The following is a 16,482-nucleotide window of genomic DNA, read 5'->3' as shown; positions in this document are numbered from 1 at the left end:
ATCTTAAAGTGGCAAGTTTTAGGTCTTTTTGCCAGATATAATAAATGTTGTGGATGCTTTATTCCCAAATGGACATTTCCAGTGCTTTGGATCAAATTCACAGGGTTAAAGTTTTTAAGTTCTGGCATAATTTAGTTGCACCATACCTTTAATTTCTCCGACGTGCCCTGAGCCCATGGCCAAAAGTTTATCCTTCCAGTCCTTTGACAACAGCCTCTCAATGCTGGGGGCCTCTGTTTAGGGGAGGATTGGGGGGTGGGGTGGGGGGCAGGGGAGAGGGAGAGAGAGAGGGATTCAGATGGCTGGCCAACATGACAATAAAGCTCATTTAAAGTCCATTTGCTGTAATAAAGGCAGCAGCAGCTCAGCCTAATGGCCGCATCAGCAGGAGAGAGAGGGAGAGAAAGGCGGAAAGAGAGGAGCTGATAATCGAAAGAGAGGAAATCTGAAAAACAAAAACAAGTGAGCGAAAAAGGGAGAGAGCGAGGGAGCGAAACGTAAGATAAAGAGAGAGACAAGTGGAGGAGAGAGAGAGACGAAAAGAGAGAGGCTTTTTTCCCCTCTCACCTGCTGCTAGAGAATCATTAGCCCTGTGGGCCCTGAGACAAAGAGGGCCTTAATGCACCCGCCACAATGGACACATTATCAGCTAGTGCTTTGTTTTCAACACACACTCCACACAGACCCTCACACACACACACACACACACACACCAACCACTGCATAAACACACACACTGGCAGACTCACTAATTACAATCAAACTATGGTCACAGTTGTGCACACATGTACACATACAGACACATACAGTGAGGGGAATGGAAATGTCACACGGGTGAGTGTACACAGGGATAGATCCAATCCAAAAAAGTAAGCACATATATGGACTGAAAAAAGCGTACAAACACACACACACACACACACATATGTACACAGACATACAGCCATCAAGCTTCAGCAGTCACCCCGTTGGCTGTGATTGACATGAACAAAGGCGAGCAGGAGAAATGATCAGACAAAAGAGGGAGAGAGAAAGAGAGAGTACTTTATTTACTGGGAGCCATCTGCACTTGGGATGGGAGGCCTTCCTAAGGAGAGAGGTTTTACACTTTGAGTAGGGAGATTAACCCCATCAGCCAATGCAAATACACTCACACTTGAATGCAGAAACACCAGAAAAACACACACATACACTTGAATGTGCTCATACAGTTTATGTGGCTGCACACATAGATGTATACACGCTGGCAAATGCTGACAGCAGGCAAAAAGTTTGTTTGTCCCCAGATTATTTTTCTGCCACCCCCCATAATGACAAGACTGATTTAAGAAGAGTCTTAATCTCACTGGTGTGAGACAGCCTGCATGTATAAACACATACACAGACATACTGATACACAAACACTCAGGCTTTCCACAGAGAGAGAGAGAGATGCCCGGTGTGTTGAGTTGAACAGCTTAATGCGTCTTCCCCTCTTAAACAGACATGAATGTACACATATCTGCTACACTCAACAACAAATCAGAGTACTTTTAGCCATCATCCAAACACAAAAAGCAGGGCTTTGCCTAAACTTCTTTCTTTCCTCTTCATCCCTCTATTTTTCTGTCTGTCTGCAATCGAGTGATGAGAAACCACCTGGAGATTTAAAGGATTTAAAACGACACCAGATCACCCACAAAGAAGCACAGAAGATGCACAAGCTCCCCTCACACACGCACACACACACACACACACACACACACACACACACACACACACACACAGTGTGGCATGTCCCACATGCTACACATCAATTTCTGCCTCCCTTGAGGCCTGAACCAGGTCCTTTCCTCTGGCGTCAAGACGACAAATCACGCCCCGCTGATGACAGTGACCACACATTTACAAAATAAACACCCCTCGAGATCAGTGCTGAACTCCAAGCAAGTCCAGCTCTCACTTTTTCATGCTCCTCTTCCCACTGTCCTTGCCCTGTTCTGTCCTTGGGTTTTCAACGCTGTCACTTAACCAGTAAGACAGCAGCCCTAGCGTTTTCACTCAGAAGCCACTGTAGCCATCAGGGAATCGGTTCACAGTGGGAGGAAGGTAGGGCGAAGAGGAGGAGCACGAGTCGATGGAGTCTTTTGCAAAAACATGCATAGAAAGAGTAGACGAAAGAGTGCGCTCCTGTGCCCCCCACCCCACCCCCCCGACAGCTGTCTCACCATCACCCCAACAGGTGCTATTAGCCCCTGGCACTGCCTCTTTCTCTCTCTCCTTCCTTTTCTCTCCGTCTCTCACTCCCCTCCTCCCCTCCAGCTCCCTCTCCCTCAACAATGACAGAGGCTTTTAAGCCAAAGAGCTTTGACAAGTGAGAGGGAACAACAAATGGCAGTGTCGCCTGTTCTCTTTCCATTGCACTCCCTCTCTGTCTCCATCTCCTAGTTATTATTTTTATTTATTAACAGGGCTGCAGCCATTGTCCCCAGTGACAGGCTGGGGCCACTTTAACTATTAATAAAAGCCAAGAGGCTCTTTCATTGTGCGGCGGATAGCAAAATGGGAGGAAATGGGCAGGAGGAGCTGAGAGGAAGAGGAGGGAAAAGAGGGGATGAGAAGGAAAGAGAAGAGGGGATGGTGTGCTGTGTCTTTTAGTGGGATGTTGATTGATGTGGTGAATGCTATGAGAAATGAACTTCCATCATCACCCATGACAAACTGCAAAAACACATAGAAATAGAGGTCAACAACCCATGCATCTGGGTATCTATGTGCAAATCAGTGAAAAAGTGTGTTTGAACCACAGACTGTTAATGAAGGATGAACACAGCATGTGTGACATCACACTTTGTTTTCTAGGCTTTGCATTTTGAAGCCTCAATGTTCTGCTGTTTCCTTGGATGGCCGGTACCATACAGTGAACTGTGTTATTTATCAGATGACTCAATTAAAAATGCTCCACAAAGCACAAGCATCACATACACAGCAGAGAAGTCCAATACAGTGACTCAGATTAGCAGTGGTGACACTAGACAGTAGTAGTGTACAGTTGCCTGCATCAGGACACCTGTCAGTCAGAGTGGACAGGGGTCGATCCAGGTGGGTGACAAAATATGCCCCGAAACCCTTTTTAAATATGGTTTTTAATGCTGCAAAGTTAAGTGAAATACATGTCACCACGGCAGACTGTGAGATTAACTTGCTTTTGGAGCCATCCTCATGGCCACTAGAGGAACTGCAGCCCCAAACTGTGACCTCTGAGTGCATTATCTTCTGGTTCACTGCTTTATAATTTGCTTGCGTTTGTTTTCCTTATAAAAGACTATGAAATATGGCCATCACTTCCTGACATTCCACAACAATGACTTGTCCAATACAAATCAGTTCATGAAAGACTCTTTCCACCCCTTTCACATTCAAGGATTTATTTCCTTCAACTCAGGATATGGAAATATACTTAACTCACTTTTCATGTTCCACAATATTTCAGGCGTTTTTCATAAAATCTGCTTGACAGCTGAATGGAAACACAGCAAGAATCTACTAGTGCTAATTACGGGCCAAAAATCACATAATAAAGGAGGACAGCACAACACTTTCCATGAAAATACGAGACACTACTCCCTGTTCGTCTGACGTATGGGATGCTGAGTGCGTATGTGAGTGTATGTTGGTGTTCTGTGAGGTAACAGGGTGGAGTGTGGTGCCCACGCATGGGTGTGGGCCGCATATTTGCAGGGTTGGGTGCTGGGAGATGAGGACGAGGGAGGATGCCCCTTGACAAAAAATAAGGTGTGAAGGGAATTTTATAAAAAAAATGAGTGAAAGTGTTGAGCTCCATGGGACACTCACCACTACATCTTTAAAACACAACTTTCCCCCATTATTCTCCCTTTAAGTAACTTTAAGGATGTAAATAATGTTGAAAATATGACACATATACTCTGTATGAGCGTTCTCCAGCACATTTAAGCTGTATGATGTTTGCACTTGATAAAGTATATAAAAAAAAATGTATTTTAGATATCTTTCTTCAAATTTCCTTCAGTTTACTTGCTTGGGACATTTTGGCGCTCAAATCGATCGGAGGGGATTACGGAGTTTCAAAAATCCTCCCTGTTTTGTCTGTATGGTTTGGCGCGTACAGTACAAACAACTGGTGATCACACTGTTGTATTTTCACGCGTAAGCGCATGAATTCATCCGAGGGCCACGTTCTGATTCGGATCCCGCACAGCTGAGAATGATTCTGGGAAAAGCAGAGGGGGGAAAGCGCTGACAATAACTCTGGAATCGTCGGCTATTATTTTGGCTCATTGGCTCAAACGGAGTCAAGCTGCTGCCCTGCAGCCGAGCCAAAACAACCCTGTCCACCTGCCGAGAGACGGAGAGAGAAACAGTGCGTGTGTGTATATGTGTGTTACAGCGAGCCCCCATCCGGCTTTTGGATCCACAGTAAGCTTTTGGTTCAGAAGCTGCTGGAGAGAGGAGAGAGAGAGGGGAGGAGACTCAACCTCAGTCCAGCTTGCTCAGACCAACCTTACAAACAATGCCATCTCTCTCCCTCACTTTCTATTTTTCACTCAGACGTTTTGCCCTGAGTCACCAGAAGCAGCCAGCTCTATTTTTCCTATTATCTCATATTTGTGAAGACTGGAGACCTTTAGAGGAAAAGGGAGGGGGGATGGTGGTGAGGGGGAGGAGGAGGAGGTGGAGTGTGTGGAAAGAAAAAGAAAGAGAGAGAGAGAGAGAGAGAGAGAGAGAGAGAGAGAGAGAAGAAGAAGAGGGGAGGAAAAGAGAGTATGAGAGACAGAGAGCCCGGGCCCTCGGGTGCACAACAAAGGGGCCTCTGTGCCAGCGCCAGGCCCAGCCGGGCTCAGAGGAGGGTGGAGGATGAAGGAGGAGAACGAAGACAAGGAGGAGGAGGAGGGCCCACAGGAAAGGGCCCTGGCTTGGGACCCGTGGCCGGCGCTTATATCCCGCAAAACAGGCTCTATATTGACTTGGGTCTTGGCAGCCATGAGGAGGCTCCATCTACCCCCCCCCCCCCCCCCCCCCCCCAACCCCTTCCTTCTTCACTCTCCTCCTCCCAAACTGAGCAGGGGTCAGCTTTGAATAAGCAATTATACAAGCACTGGTGGAGTTTGTCTAAGACTGCCACCCTGAACACAGAAGTATTGAGATGGCAGGAAGAAGCAACAGAGAGGGAGAAAACGAGGAACCGAAACGTGTGGTTAGAAAACACACGCGCGCACACACACGCGCACACACACTAGCTGGTGGCCATCACAGAGACAGAATGAGCATGTCTACGTGTGACCTAAAGATTAGACTCTAACTAAATTAAGGTAACTCACTGCAGCAGTCACGCAAACCAGGTTACTCTAAATGAATCAAAGTCAAAATCAGAGAAGCATAACTCATTTGACCTGCTCGTCATGTCTGATTTGTATCTTTAATCAGAATTGTTGCATGATATAACAGACCAAATTTCTTAATGCATCCAGACATAAAGTCAGCTATAAAACAAATCTGGTTATTCTGAGTTACATAAAAGCACTAATCAAACTTTTACCTCATATCTGGGTTACACACTGTATAAAAACGACTTATCGGTGCCAGTTTGAGGATGCAGTCAAACACACCTACACGTGGATTCATAATTAAGCGACATGTTTGATTCCAGATAGCTTCAAGCTGTAATTACCTGACTTAATGCTTCACCTAAAACAGATTTATTTTGGTATACCTACACTTACTCTTTAAAAAAAAAGGTTGTGTTACTATTTAAATAACATGAGGTAACCCTGCCTTTCAGTAGTGAAATGATACAACTTGAACAGTCTTCTACATTATGGAGGTGTTCAAAGAAACTTTTGAATTTGGAATGCAACTCCTCACTTATTTACACCCTCTCGATACCACAGCTTTCGCTTTGCACAGTCTGGCTATTCCCCCCTCACGCTGACGGCGCCAACACGCTCCATTACGAAATGATGATGTTGATATTTTGATGATCAATTCATGTCTGGTTGAGCTGGGCCATGTGTCTGGACACATTTTCATCGATTCCTTCTAAAGACAGTCCAATCGTTCCAAAGCGATGAGGACCGTGCCAAGATTATGGGCAGTCTCTTGTTTTTAAAAAAGAAGAAAAAAAAAAGAAACAGGGGCACTATGTTTCAGAGAGGAGATGTATCAAAAAGCTTTTTGTCCAAGCCCACCTCGCACCACCACCTCCGCAAGGTTAGCTGCTAAAAGTACCAATTACTGGCTTGTTGTTGGGGAGAACAGCGCTTGGCAACAGTTGCCGCGGTGGCCAGGCCTCTGTGTAAACACTAAAATCCCTCTCCTCCTCCTCATCCTCCTCCTTCCTTACTTTCTAACCCCCCTCCTAGCGCTCCGTGTCTCCCACTGAAGCAGAGGATCGCAGCAAGAAACATACAGCGGATGCGTGTGCGCGCGTGTGTGTGTGTGTCTGTGTGTAGACTCAGTCCTGATTGGTCTCACTGTCCGCAGTGACTCTTCATTCAGAAGCTGCTCCAACTTTAGTTATTAATAAACACCCAGACCACTAGACTAGGGAGGACACCAGCACACGCAGACTGAAAGTATTTGGCACACACTCACACTGAGCAATATCAACTTCAGAGAGTTCGGAGGCTGTTTTTCACCTTTTAATGTAAGTTGGGTTTTTGGGTGAAGCGACAGGGGACATATGGGCCCTACCCTGAAGGTAGCTGTGACAATCTCAGCTGTGTTTCGGTGCGACACACCTGTTAATAGGAACCGTCACGAGCGTTCTCACTTGCCAAAACACCTGAAGCCTAACTGAGCGGGGTGCTTTATTTTAGTCTTAAGTTGTGCTGCAAAAAGAAGAAATCAAACTCAAAGCAACAGATGCAGCGGGATTTTTTTTCTTAATGTTCTAATATTAGGGATGTATAGCAACATGTTTCCATTAAGTTCTAAGAATAGGCCGCAGCACATAAAGCGAACATTTACAAGGGTGTCAGTCAACAATTTAATAAATTGAAAATCCATTTATCTGAATGCAGAGTTCTGCCCTTCACTCCACTGCCTTTCCCTAACAGATGGTGTTGTGGGTGCTTATGTCCAATTTGATTTGAACCAAACCCTCAGCCAATTTTTACACTGGCATGAAATCTCAGCGAGCCAGATCCACACACTGGCAGTCAGAAATAGCAGCGGAGAGGGCGCGACATTGTGAAAGAACGATGAAGGGCAAAATCTGGAGCGACATTCGAGAAAGTCGCAGAGAAACTTTTCCTTGTTGTTTCATTTCGCATGTGTGTTGTTGTATTTTTTTTTCCCTCCTTTCTTCCCTCCTCTGCATGTTGTTTTTGTGCCGAGCCGGTGAAATTAGCGATGCTATCTTAATGCTGTGTTTTTGCGGGAGACAGAGAAATGTTCCTTTCACACACACAGACATGCACACAGCATTTTCCCAATTGCCTCTGTGACCTCCATTATCATTAAATGGTGTTTGATAGCATCTAGACATTTGAATCCACTGCGGACTAATTCAGCTCAGCCCCTGATAGCCGCTGCCACCGCACCTTATTAGGGACAAGCTATGGGACCGAACACAGATCCCATTTTCATTTTACTGCCTCATACTTTACAGGCTGAAGAGACCAAGTGTCAACTGAGGTACTGATAACCACCAAATACTGCCCGCTAATTGCCTGGTTAACAAACAGAGCCTCATGAGAGACTTTTGAATAGATAATAGAGGTTCACATGCAACAATGGGTCATGCTGTATTTAAAACTCAATGTATTCACTGAGGAGCCTCTGAAAAGCTGCTCTGTTGCCAGATGAAAAACCCTGAATCTTGTGACTGAACTTTTTTGAAAAACTAAGAAAATCTCTGTTTTACCTTTAGAATTTTAAATGATCCGATATGTTTTCAGACCGTTTAATAAGGGGTCAAATAAGGATCACGATATAATCTTTCAACTAAACTATGTAAATCACTAAAATTAGGTTTTCAGCATCTATTAGTTACTCGCAAATCCAAATGCAATTTACCTGAAGTCTTTACTTTCATGGAAAAATCAGATTCATACCAATGAGCTGTGGCTCAACCAATCAGATAAGCCGTCTCTAAAAAAAAACAAAAAACCCTAAAATCATTAAAGGTGTTTCTGTGAGGACAGAGTTAAATAGTAGGGGCCAGTGCTCTTAATGCATGCACATCTCTCCGTGTCAAAAGCATCCTGTTAAAGTGGGCCAAGGCATGTGTGCTGTGTGTGTGTGTGTGTCGTACACAGTGGCTCAGGCTGCTGTAATGGAAAATGACACTTGCAATCTGTCTCGTGGCAATAACCCCTCTTCAGTGCTCTTGTCTCCACTCCATGCACACACACACAGACAAACACACACACACACACGGGCACGCAACACACTCGATGTCTCTGTCACCGCAGCAGCCCCCGGGCCGTCCTTGTCACTGCACAGCTTTATTGCATCACTTTAACGTGACAACAAAAGAAGACATTGTGTATTGGGCCTGCCGTGTATAGAAGGGGAATGGACCCACGCATTAACTACACAAGAGAAAGACGGAGGGTGCACGCAGGCACACACACACACACACACACACAAAACAGCAGCATTTTCTCTTGCGAGTCATGACATTTTTCGTCTGCCTGTCAAAGCAATGACAGAGAGACAGACAGAACAGCAAGACACTGCTGACACACTAATGCTGTTTTGCATGTTGGAAGCCTATTCAAACAGCGCTGAGCTGTGACTTTAACCTCCTCTGTGTGTCTGTGTGTGTGTGTGTGTGTGTGTGTGTGTGTGTGTGCACGTGAGACTGATGGCTGAAGACCGTTATTTCTGATGCTATCATAGTTTTGGCCCTGTGTTGGCTGTTTGATTGACAGTTGGCTTGGCTTTAGAGTGGCTCTGCCTTGCCGGACGGCGGAGGCGGGATCCGCCTATTCCAGTTAACGCGGACGCTGCTGACAAGAGCAAACAGACGCGCACACATGCGCACACACTTCTCCCTCTGTTTATGTGTCTGTTTGAGTCTTGATATCCATCTCTGTCTCTTTTTTGTCTTTCTTCTCTATGTGTGAATGTTTGTTCCATCTGTGCGCTGAACGGCTTGAGACAGAGCATGTTGTAAAGTCTTAAGAATAGCCCACATTGTCCTGCGTGCAGCTCAAAGATAGGGCGACAGACATGTGAGAACCATTACACCAATGGCAACAACAGTCCAAACAGCACTGGAATGTTCTGCTGACTAGCATGTGTGTGTTTGCGTGAATGCGGCTGACCTGTTGGAGCCTTACGAGTCACCGTGCTCCAATTATTCGGGCACGTCAACGTCCCTCCTTGTAAATCTTTTCCTATTCTCAAGTTTTCCTGGCAAGATTGCGCCGCTTTTAGGCGAAGAAATAAGTTTGGTTGATGAGATGCCTCGTTGATAACAACTGACGCTGCTGGTTAGGTCACATTTAGATCACTTAGCCATCTGTGGCTAGCAAATAGGAAGAGTAGAAATCACACATTAATTGTGGGGTTTTTAGATTTTTTTTTGGCATCTCTGCCTTTATTTTACAAAACGCATGGAAGAGATAGACAGGAAAGGGGGAAAGAGCAGGAGAAAGACATGCAGAAAAGGTCCAGCTAGCCTGGAGTTGAACCAATGACGCTGCTGGCACTTAAGCCCATGTGGTTGGGTCCCTTGAGAGTCTTTACTCTACTTGACAGTGAGAGTGAGCTGCTAGTATATAAGTGTATAAAAATACACTTGACTGGATGAGTAAAAATCACAAGTTGTTGCAAAAATTCTTGTACCACTTGAGGAACTTGAAGTGGTACAAGAATTGTACCACCCCTCATGATAAACTTATCATGAGGGGTGGTACAAGAATAGTGAAGCTATTCAAAGTTTAAAACAATATCCCTGAGGATGTCACAGTGATGTCACCAGGGTTACTGTACACACACGCACACACACACACACACACACACACCCCAGGTCTTGACGCTTACAATTTCTAACAAAAAGCCTCTATTACGGGTTTGAAAGTCAACTTTCAGGAGGCGAGGAGGTATATTTTGGGAACTGCAGGACAAAACGTTTTGGAACTAAAGAGTGAGCTGCTGCTGCTCTAAAGTTGTGAGCTGTGTTTTAGATGATCACTTTGGACATATTCACTCTCACTGAAATCGCACAAAGCCAGCAGAAGAAAAACCTGGCTGAAACCAAGCCTTCAGAGGAGTCTGGAGCCCGAACTTCCCCTCTGAGCCAAAAGCTTGTACAAATGCTGACCTCATTATTTGAAACTTTGGTCTTGTTTAATATGAGCATCCACCAGTGTAAGAGCACACACATTATAGAAGATAAAGAACAGTATAATAGGTCTACATAACCAGCTGAAGTTCAAAATGGGTTCAAACTGCACTGGCAACATTCAAATTTGATTTATTCAAGCCTAAATCTGATTGGAATATCTATTACAACGCTGCTTCGGCTTTTCATTGGAAATATTTAACAATCACAGAAAATAATGAATGATTCCGATTTTTATCAAAACATATTGTGGTTCTTTTTTTTTTTCAATTAAATTAACCCTCTCTTAATTTGATCATTCATATCTTTTTCAGAATAAGATAACTGAGTCAAGTTGGGTGCATGAACTCTATTGATAAATATCACATCACATCTATTGTAAACCCCTCATGAGCACAGCATGTTATGTTGGCACTTATTTTCTTCCCAAACATTCCTGTCTGTGCTGACCCTCTTTCCTTCTTCTCCCACAAGACACCCGTGACTCCTTGATTGGACTAATAGTCCTAACAACGTTTGGCTCAGTGGAGACTGGAGACTACAGTAGGGTATAATAACCTTGAAAATAACCTTGTTAGTGTAATTCAACAAACCAACAAAATGGACGAGGAGGGCGTGAGCCGCAGTAAACTGGGGCAAAATATGGTTCAGTTGGTGGGTTACAAAACGTCAGCGAGCGTTTTCACGTAATAAACTAATATTCTGGTGGTGGGAGTGGGAGGTGGGGAGGGATAGAAAGAGGGCTCAATGTTAGAATATGTGCTGGATCCTTGTGTTTGAGAGTAAGAGTGTGTCAGACAAACCAACACCACCTCAAAAACAAGCGTCTCTGTGTGGCTCTCTTCTTGAACCACCATCACAAGACCATTTAGTGCTACGCTAGAAGAAGAAAAGAGAAAATCCACTATGTGAGTTCAATTTGAAATCCAGAGAAAAAAAAACGCGAATGAGCGAAAGAGAAACCAGAATGAAAAGATTGCAAATAGAACGTTTCCCCCAATATTTTGCATTAGGAAAAGTGTATGTGGTTGAGACACCAGCATCACCACTACAAAGCCAGAGACCCACCATCTGACAGACACCCACACATACCGACAGTAAGTCTGCAGTTTCTACCCACATCTGAAGGAGCCCTAAATAGCCCAAATCACTGATATTCATAGCTGATCATCATTTTGCTAACAAATTTTAACAAGAGGGAACCACATTCTAAATTTAAGCAACTGGCAGGTGGAAAATGGTAAGGAGGGTGTGTGTGTGTGTGTGTGTGTGTGTTTCACAGTTGGCTGGTATCAGATTAAAATCAAGCATGCAGGAAAGCTAAGTAACTCCTGAAAGGTGAGGACGCACATACAGACAATGCACGATGGGCAAAAGAGAAAGGAGCACGTGGGTGAAGCGAGAGGGAGAAGGTGGATATCATGTGCTGCTTTAGCGATGTAGCAGCCTAAGCTAATACAAACCAGCCTTTCTGAGGGTTTGCTCACTGAATACACAAGTTCATAAGGTGCAGTCAGTTAAAGGAAATGTGTTGGGATGAGATTTTCAAATTGTAGTCTTTGCATTTTGCAGCATACACATTAAATATTTGACTGGCTACAAGTTTTAAAAGATTTCAGAGTTAGTTCTTCATCAACCAACAGGGCCGACACAGAAATTCAGCTGATGCATCAGTCCTTGGTTAGTACTGTTTTTCTTTTATTATCTTTTTTTTTAGACAAACAAATAATTAAATTCTAACTTTTGAATGGCAAACTGTTTAATCTAAAATCCTAAAACGATTAAGTGGTGTCTCTTCACTTCAAAGTAACCATCCCCAACAGGAAGACTTTTAGCAATCATTTACTGCGCCAAGATTTCTTCTATTAAATTAAGGGACTCACAAGAGTCATATTTCCTGTCTGCTAAATGTCCTCATCGCTTAAACCGCCTGCTCCCACGGTTTACAGCCCCAAACAAAAGATAACCCCTGTAAAATCATTCTTTGCGTTTAGAAAACTCATCAAGACCCACTGAGGACATTAAGCAGTCGTCTTCTTAAGTGAAACTAATTTAAACACTCTTAAAAATATCTGTTTTTATAAGAGCATTGTTATCTTTGTTTAAGAAAAAAAGACCCTTTAAAAGATGGATGTCTAAGTGAGTTTTTAGCAACTCTGGCAGTACATTAATGATCACTGCAGTATCTTGTCATATACTCTTTTATACTGACTGTCTGTGATGTTTTGGAAAGGGTACAGAAACACACACCTGGGTTATAGAGAAGACTGGCATACAACAGCTGATTTGCTCTGTCAGTATTACAATGAGCCAAGAGGCCAAGTGTTTGTGTGTTTGTGTGTGCGTGCACGATTGCATCTGAGTATGTTTGGATGTTTGAGCGTGTGTGTGTGTGTGTGTAGGTGACAACTCCAGCCCCAAACTGACTGGCATCTGGCGGTGGCAGTTGTTTTAACAGCTGAGCTGACAGCATTAATCCAAACGCACCCAAATCAAAAGGAGACAACACCTGTTCACTGCTCCTGAGCCCAGCCGAGGAAAAGACGAAGGGGGAGGGAGGGAGGATGGGAGAGAGAAAGACGGAGAGCAAAGTATGAATGAAGGCAGGGATTGAAAGAGATCGAGGGGTAGTGATTAGAAGCAGGTGGAAGGAGTGATGGGGACAAAGGGAGGTGGACGGGGAAAGATGAGGGGAAGGTGGCAGAGAAGAAAAATATAGGCAAAGATAGGGGAAGGATAAGAAGCATGGGATGAGAGAGAGAAGAGGGAGATGAGGGAAGGGTGGGATAAAAAAGCGAAGGAGGAGGATGGGAGAAAACGATGAGCGTGGGCATACTGCCAGGCAATACACACACGGCACTCTTTCCCTTGAGCGAAGCGGAAAGGGGCAATGGGCCAAACAAGGAAGGAGGGGGAAAACAGAGGGAAGGGAGGGGGAGAGGTGAATGGATGGATCCCACAGGGAGACAGAGAGAGGGAAAAAGGTGGGGTGGGGTGGCAGACAGAGGAGTACAGCAGCGATCTACCCAGAAGAAAATCAGAGCTCTAACTCGAGTGGCCGACGGTGACCATTCTGCTAGCCAAGCAGCAGGGAAAGAAAAGAATGCAGCACAGACCCTTGCTCCTTAACATCTGGCTCAAATAAGGCCGGGGTCATGCTGTAGGCGCAGGTCGTGACCTATGAGGCTGACAACACAGACACCACCACTTCATCTGCAGGACCTTCCCCCTTTGACCAGCCAGCCAGGGGTTAATTAATAAAGACCCCGTGGCTTCAAAGACTGACACACCGACTGGCTGCGGGACCAGAACAGGACTGGCTTCCTGAACACTACAAGACGGATTAGTTACCCTCTGTATGCTGAAACACCACCTTAATAGCTGTAGTAGAAGAGGGAGCAGAAACGGTGGGGCTGGCCCGTGGGTGGTGATGATGTGGACTGCTGGCATGTGGCCATTCGCTATCCCTGATGCACCATGGGAAGCTCTGACTCCTCGGTCAGGTCAAACAGCTTGGTGTATTTATCATTCATGTGTATGGTGACACACAAGCATATATGTGCGTGTGCAGAGTCTAACTAGAGCTATGTGGCGACGTCAATTGAACGCCTCCGATCAGGTTGTTAAAACCCCTTTACATCCATGTCAGGCTTTAAATCCTGCTCTGGACGCTGCTGACATGGGCGACGGCGGACTGCAGCTCTGATGCTTTCACATCTGTGTTGGAGCTGAGATGTAAAATTGCAGTAAGCAGATTGTGCTACTTTGCAAAAAGCCTACGTGGATTATACAGCGGAAACCGGACTGCAGTCCCTTACACGCATACTGTATACATTACGACATGGCACAGCAACAGATTTGCTTAATGTATGGTATATAAAGAGAGTATTGCTACATAGTGTTAAGCACACACACTGAATGTCTTGAAAAAGCACCAAATAAGCTCAATCACAGAGGATACTCACGGTCTAAAGTACATTGTAGCCTACAGGAAGCTTACACGTTGCCATGAAAGTATTAATGTGCACCTGCGATAGAGGACCTCCATATGGGTTAAATAGACATTAAGCATGCATATAGATTTACACACTCCCTGTAGATGAATATATGCATTATAAGATGTAATCTCACTTTATCTGGAGGTGCCAGCATTTGCTTAAATATGATCTTGTGATACATGGTATCACAGTTTCATGTGAATAGCCTGGTGCATTTAGATTTTTTGACTTAGAAAGCATCTTTTTAAATCATTCTGGCCCTGGCTCTGCATATATACACACACACTGGAAATAATACTGGAATAAACTGCAAATTCTTCAGTGTTATGGTTCCATTGTATCATTATATATCACTGGAAAGAACTCTGCAATTTGCTATGAATTACACTTCAAGTGAAATGCTTTAGTGGAACTTCTGTCTTTCAGCAGGATTGCAGAAGATAAGCTGAAGATGCAAAATATGAATATTTTAAAAGACAATCACACAATGAGGAATAACATCTGATATAGTCCATGAATTATGAAGTTAGGATTTCGTTTGGTTTTAACAAAGAAGTTTTTCTTTTGTAAACTTCACTCTTTCCTCTTATCAGCACCAAAGCACATGAAGCGTGCAGTTCTTTCCAGTAAGGAAGCTACAGACCTGTAATTAACCCAGCAATGCAAAATACAAAAAAGAAAGCCCAGATGCTCCAGCAAAATGTGTAAGTTCAAGTTCACAAATGCATAACTGAGCAAGTTCCACCTATTTAAAGTCAGCCCAGTGCCTTCCTGTGCTCACACTATAAAACGTACACATTAATAGAAACTTGTGGAAACCTTGCAGCCAAGTGATACCTTTTTATATTTTGCTGTGGCAAAGAGTCAAGATGAGGGAAAAAAAACTCAATAATTTCTTTCCAAAATGCAACATCCACCTACTCACAAAGTAACTGTTGGTATGTCACTAAACTACTTAATGGAAGATTGTTGAAGTTGTTGGCTATCTTGACAATTTTTCTCACAAAGTAAAAATGTTGGAGGGCGCAGTTATTTGGCCCTTTTGAAAAACTGGTTGAACTCCAAACAGCAATTGCACCACAGTGTTTCTCAGAGTGTTCTTGTTGCTTAAGTGCCTCGGTGAAAAGTTTGGAGATTTTCTGCCGCATTTCATATCCTTTTGATAAAGTAATTGAGGGACAAATAAAAGTCAGCGCACTCTGCACAAAACTCATTAATCTTGCAGCCATTTTGCAGCATAAAAACATTCCTCTGACTCTCCATGGGAATGGGAGAAAAGACCAAAAGGAAAATAAGAGAAAAAGGAAGAAAAACAACAAGCGGGTGTGCAAATGAAGAGAGTTTATGAGAAAGCTGAATAGATAAATCATGGATTCCGCTGATTTGGTCATGGGACATGATGCTGAATGGAAATGAATGGGTGAGTGCCAAAACACTGGGGCCTGTCTAATATTTGGGAGTTGGTGACAGGAGGCCTTTATGTGAGGCTGTCTATCTCTCAAATTCACACACACAGAAGGCCAAACATATCCATGAAGTGTACATGTAGCACACCTCTTACCCAGCTCATCACCAGATATCCACACACACACACACACACACACACACACACACTGTACTCTAGGACAGCCAAACTGTGACTAGGTCAAAACAGCTAAGCTATGGAAGCCCCGGCTGATTCATGAAGCTTGAGCCTTTGTCCTTAACTTAATGCCACGCCGGGGGGGGGCAATAACACACACAGGCACACACACACACACCTTAAGAAAAACCACAGGACCCTCTCCTCTGTGTAAGCGCTTTTATGCTCATGTATTGGACAAAAGCTGGGGCACTGCTTTTCCCCTCAAAAACACAAACACACACACACTATTCATCTACTTAATATTGCTCATCTGGACACGGAAGAATGGCAGAAAAGAGTTTCATCCTCAGCGATTGTCTCGTGCAACGCTGGAGAGAGAATGCGACGTTGAAAAGCGGACGCAAAACAATTCAATGAGAAAAGTGACTTGAATGCGCCTTTCATCAAGCCAACAATGGCCGGCCCCACAATAGGCCTCAGGTTCGCCCCATGACGTTGCCTGTTTCTCATGCCACAAAAAGAGAAAGAAGAAAGAGGAAAAAGAAATGCCAAATTGACTCGATTTGAATTGTGAGCCATGTCCG

General features: G+C 44.2%; 1 protein-coding gene across 4 annotated transcripts in view; it reads right to left on the bottom strand.

Annotated features, from left to right (window-relative positions):
• sox5 (SRY-box transcription factor 5) overlaps positions 1-16,482 on the bottom strand; it is a 116,056-nt gene that overhangs the window by 44,420 nt on the left and 55,154 nt on the right. For all 4 annotated transcript variants that reach the window (XM_030720612.1, XM_030720610.1, XM_030720611.1 and 1 more), the window contains exon 4: positions 147-233. In XM_030720612.1, the coding sequence (XP_030576472.1) occupies positions 147-233 (87 nt within the window). The remainder of the gene's footprint in view (positions 1-146; positions 234-16,482) is intronic.

This window comes from Archocentrus centrarchus, chromosome 23, assembly GCF_007364275.1.
Source record: "Archocentrus centrarchus isolate MPI-CPG fArcCen1 chromosome 23, fArcCen1, whole genome shotgun sequence".
NCBI classification, from domain to species: Eukaryota; Metazoa; Chordata; class Actinopteri; order Cichliformes; family Cichlidae; genus Archocentrus; species Archocentrus centrarchus.
This window is presented reverse-complemented; position numbering and strand designations above follow the sequence as displayed.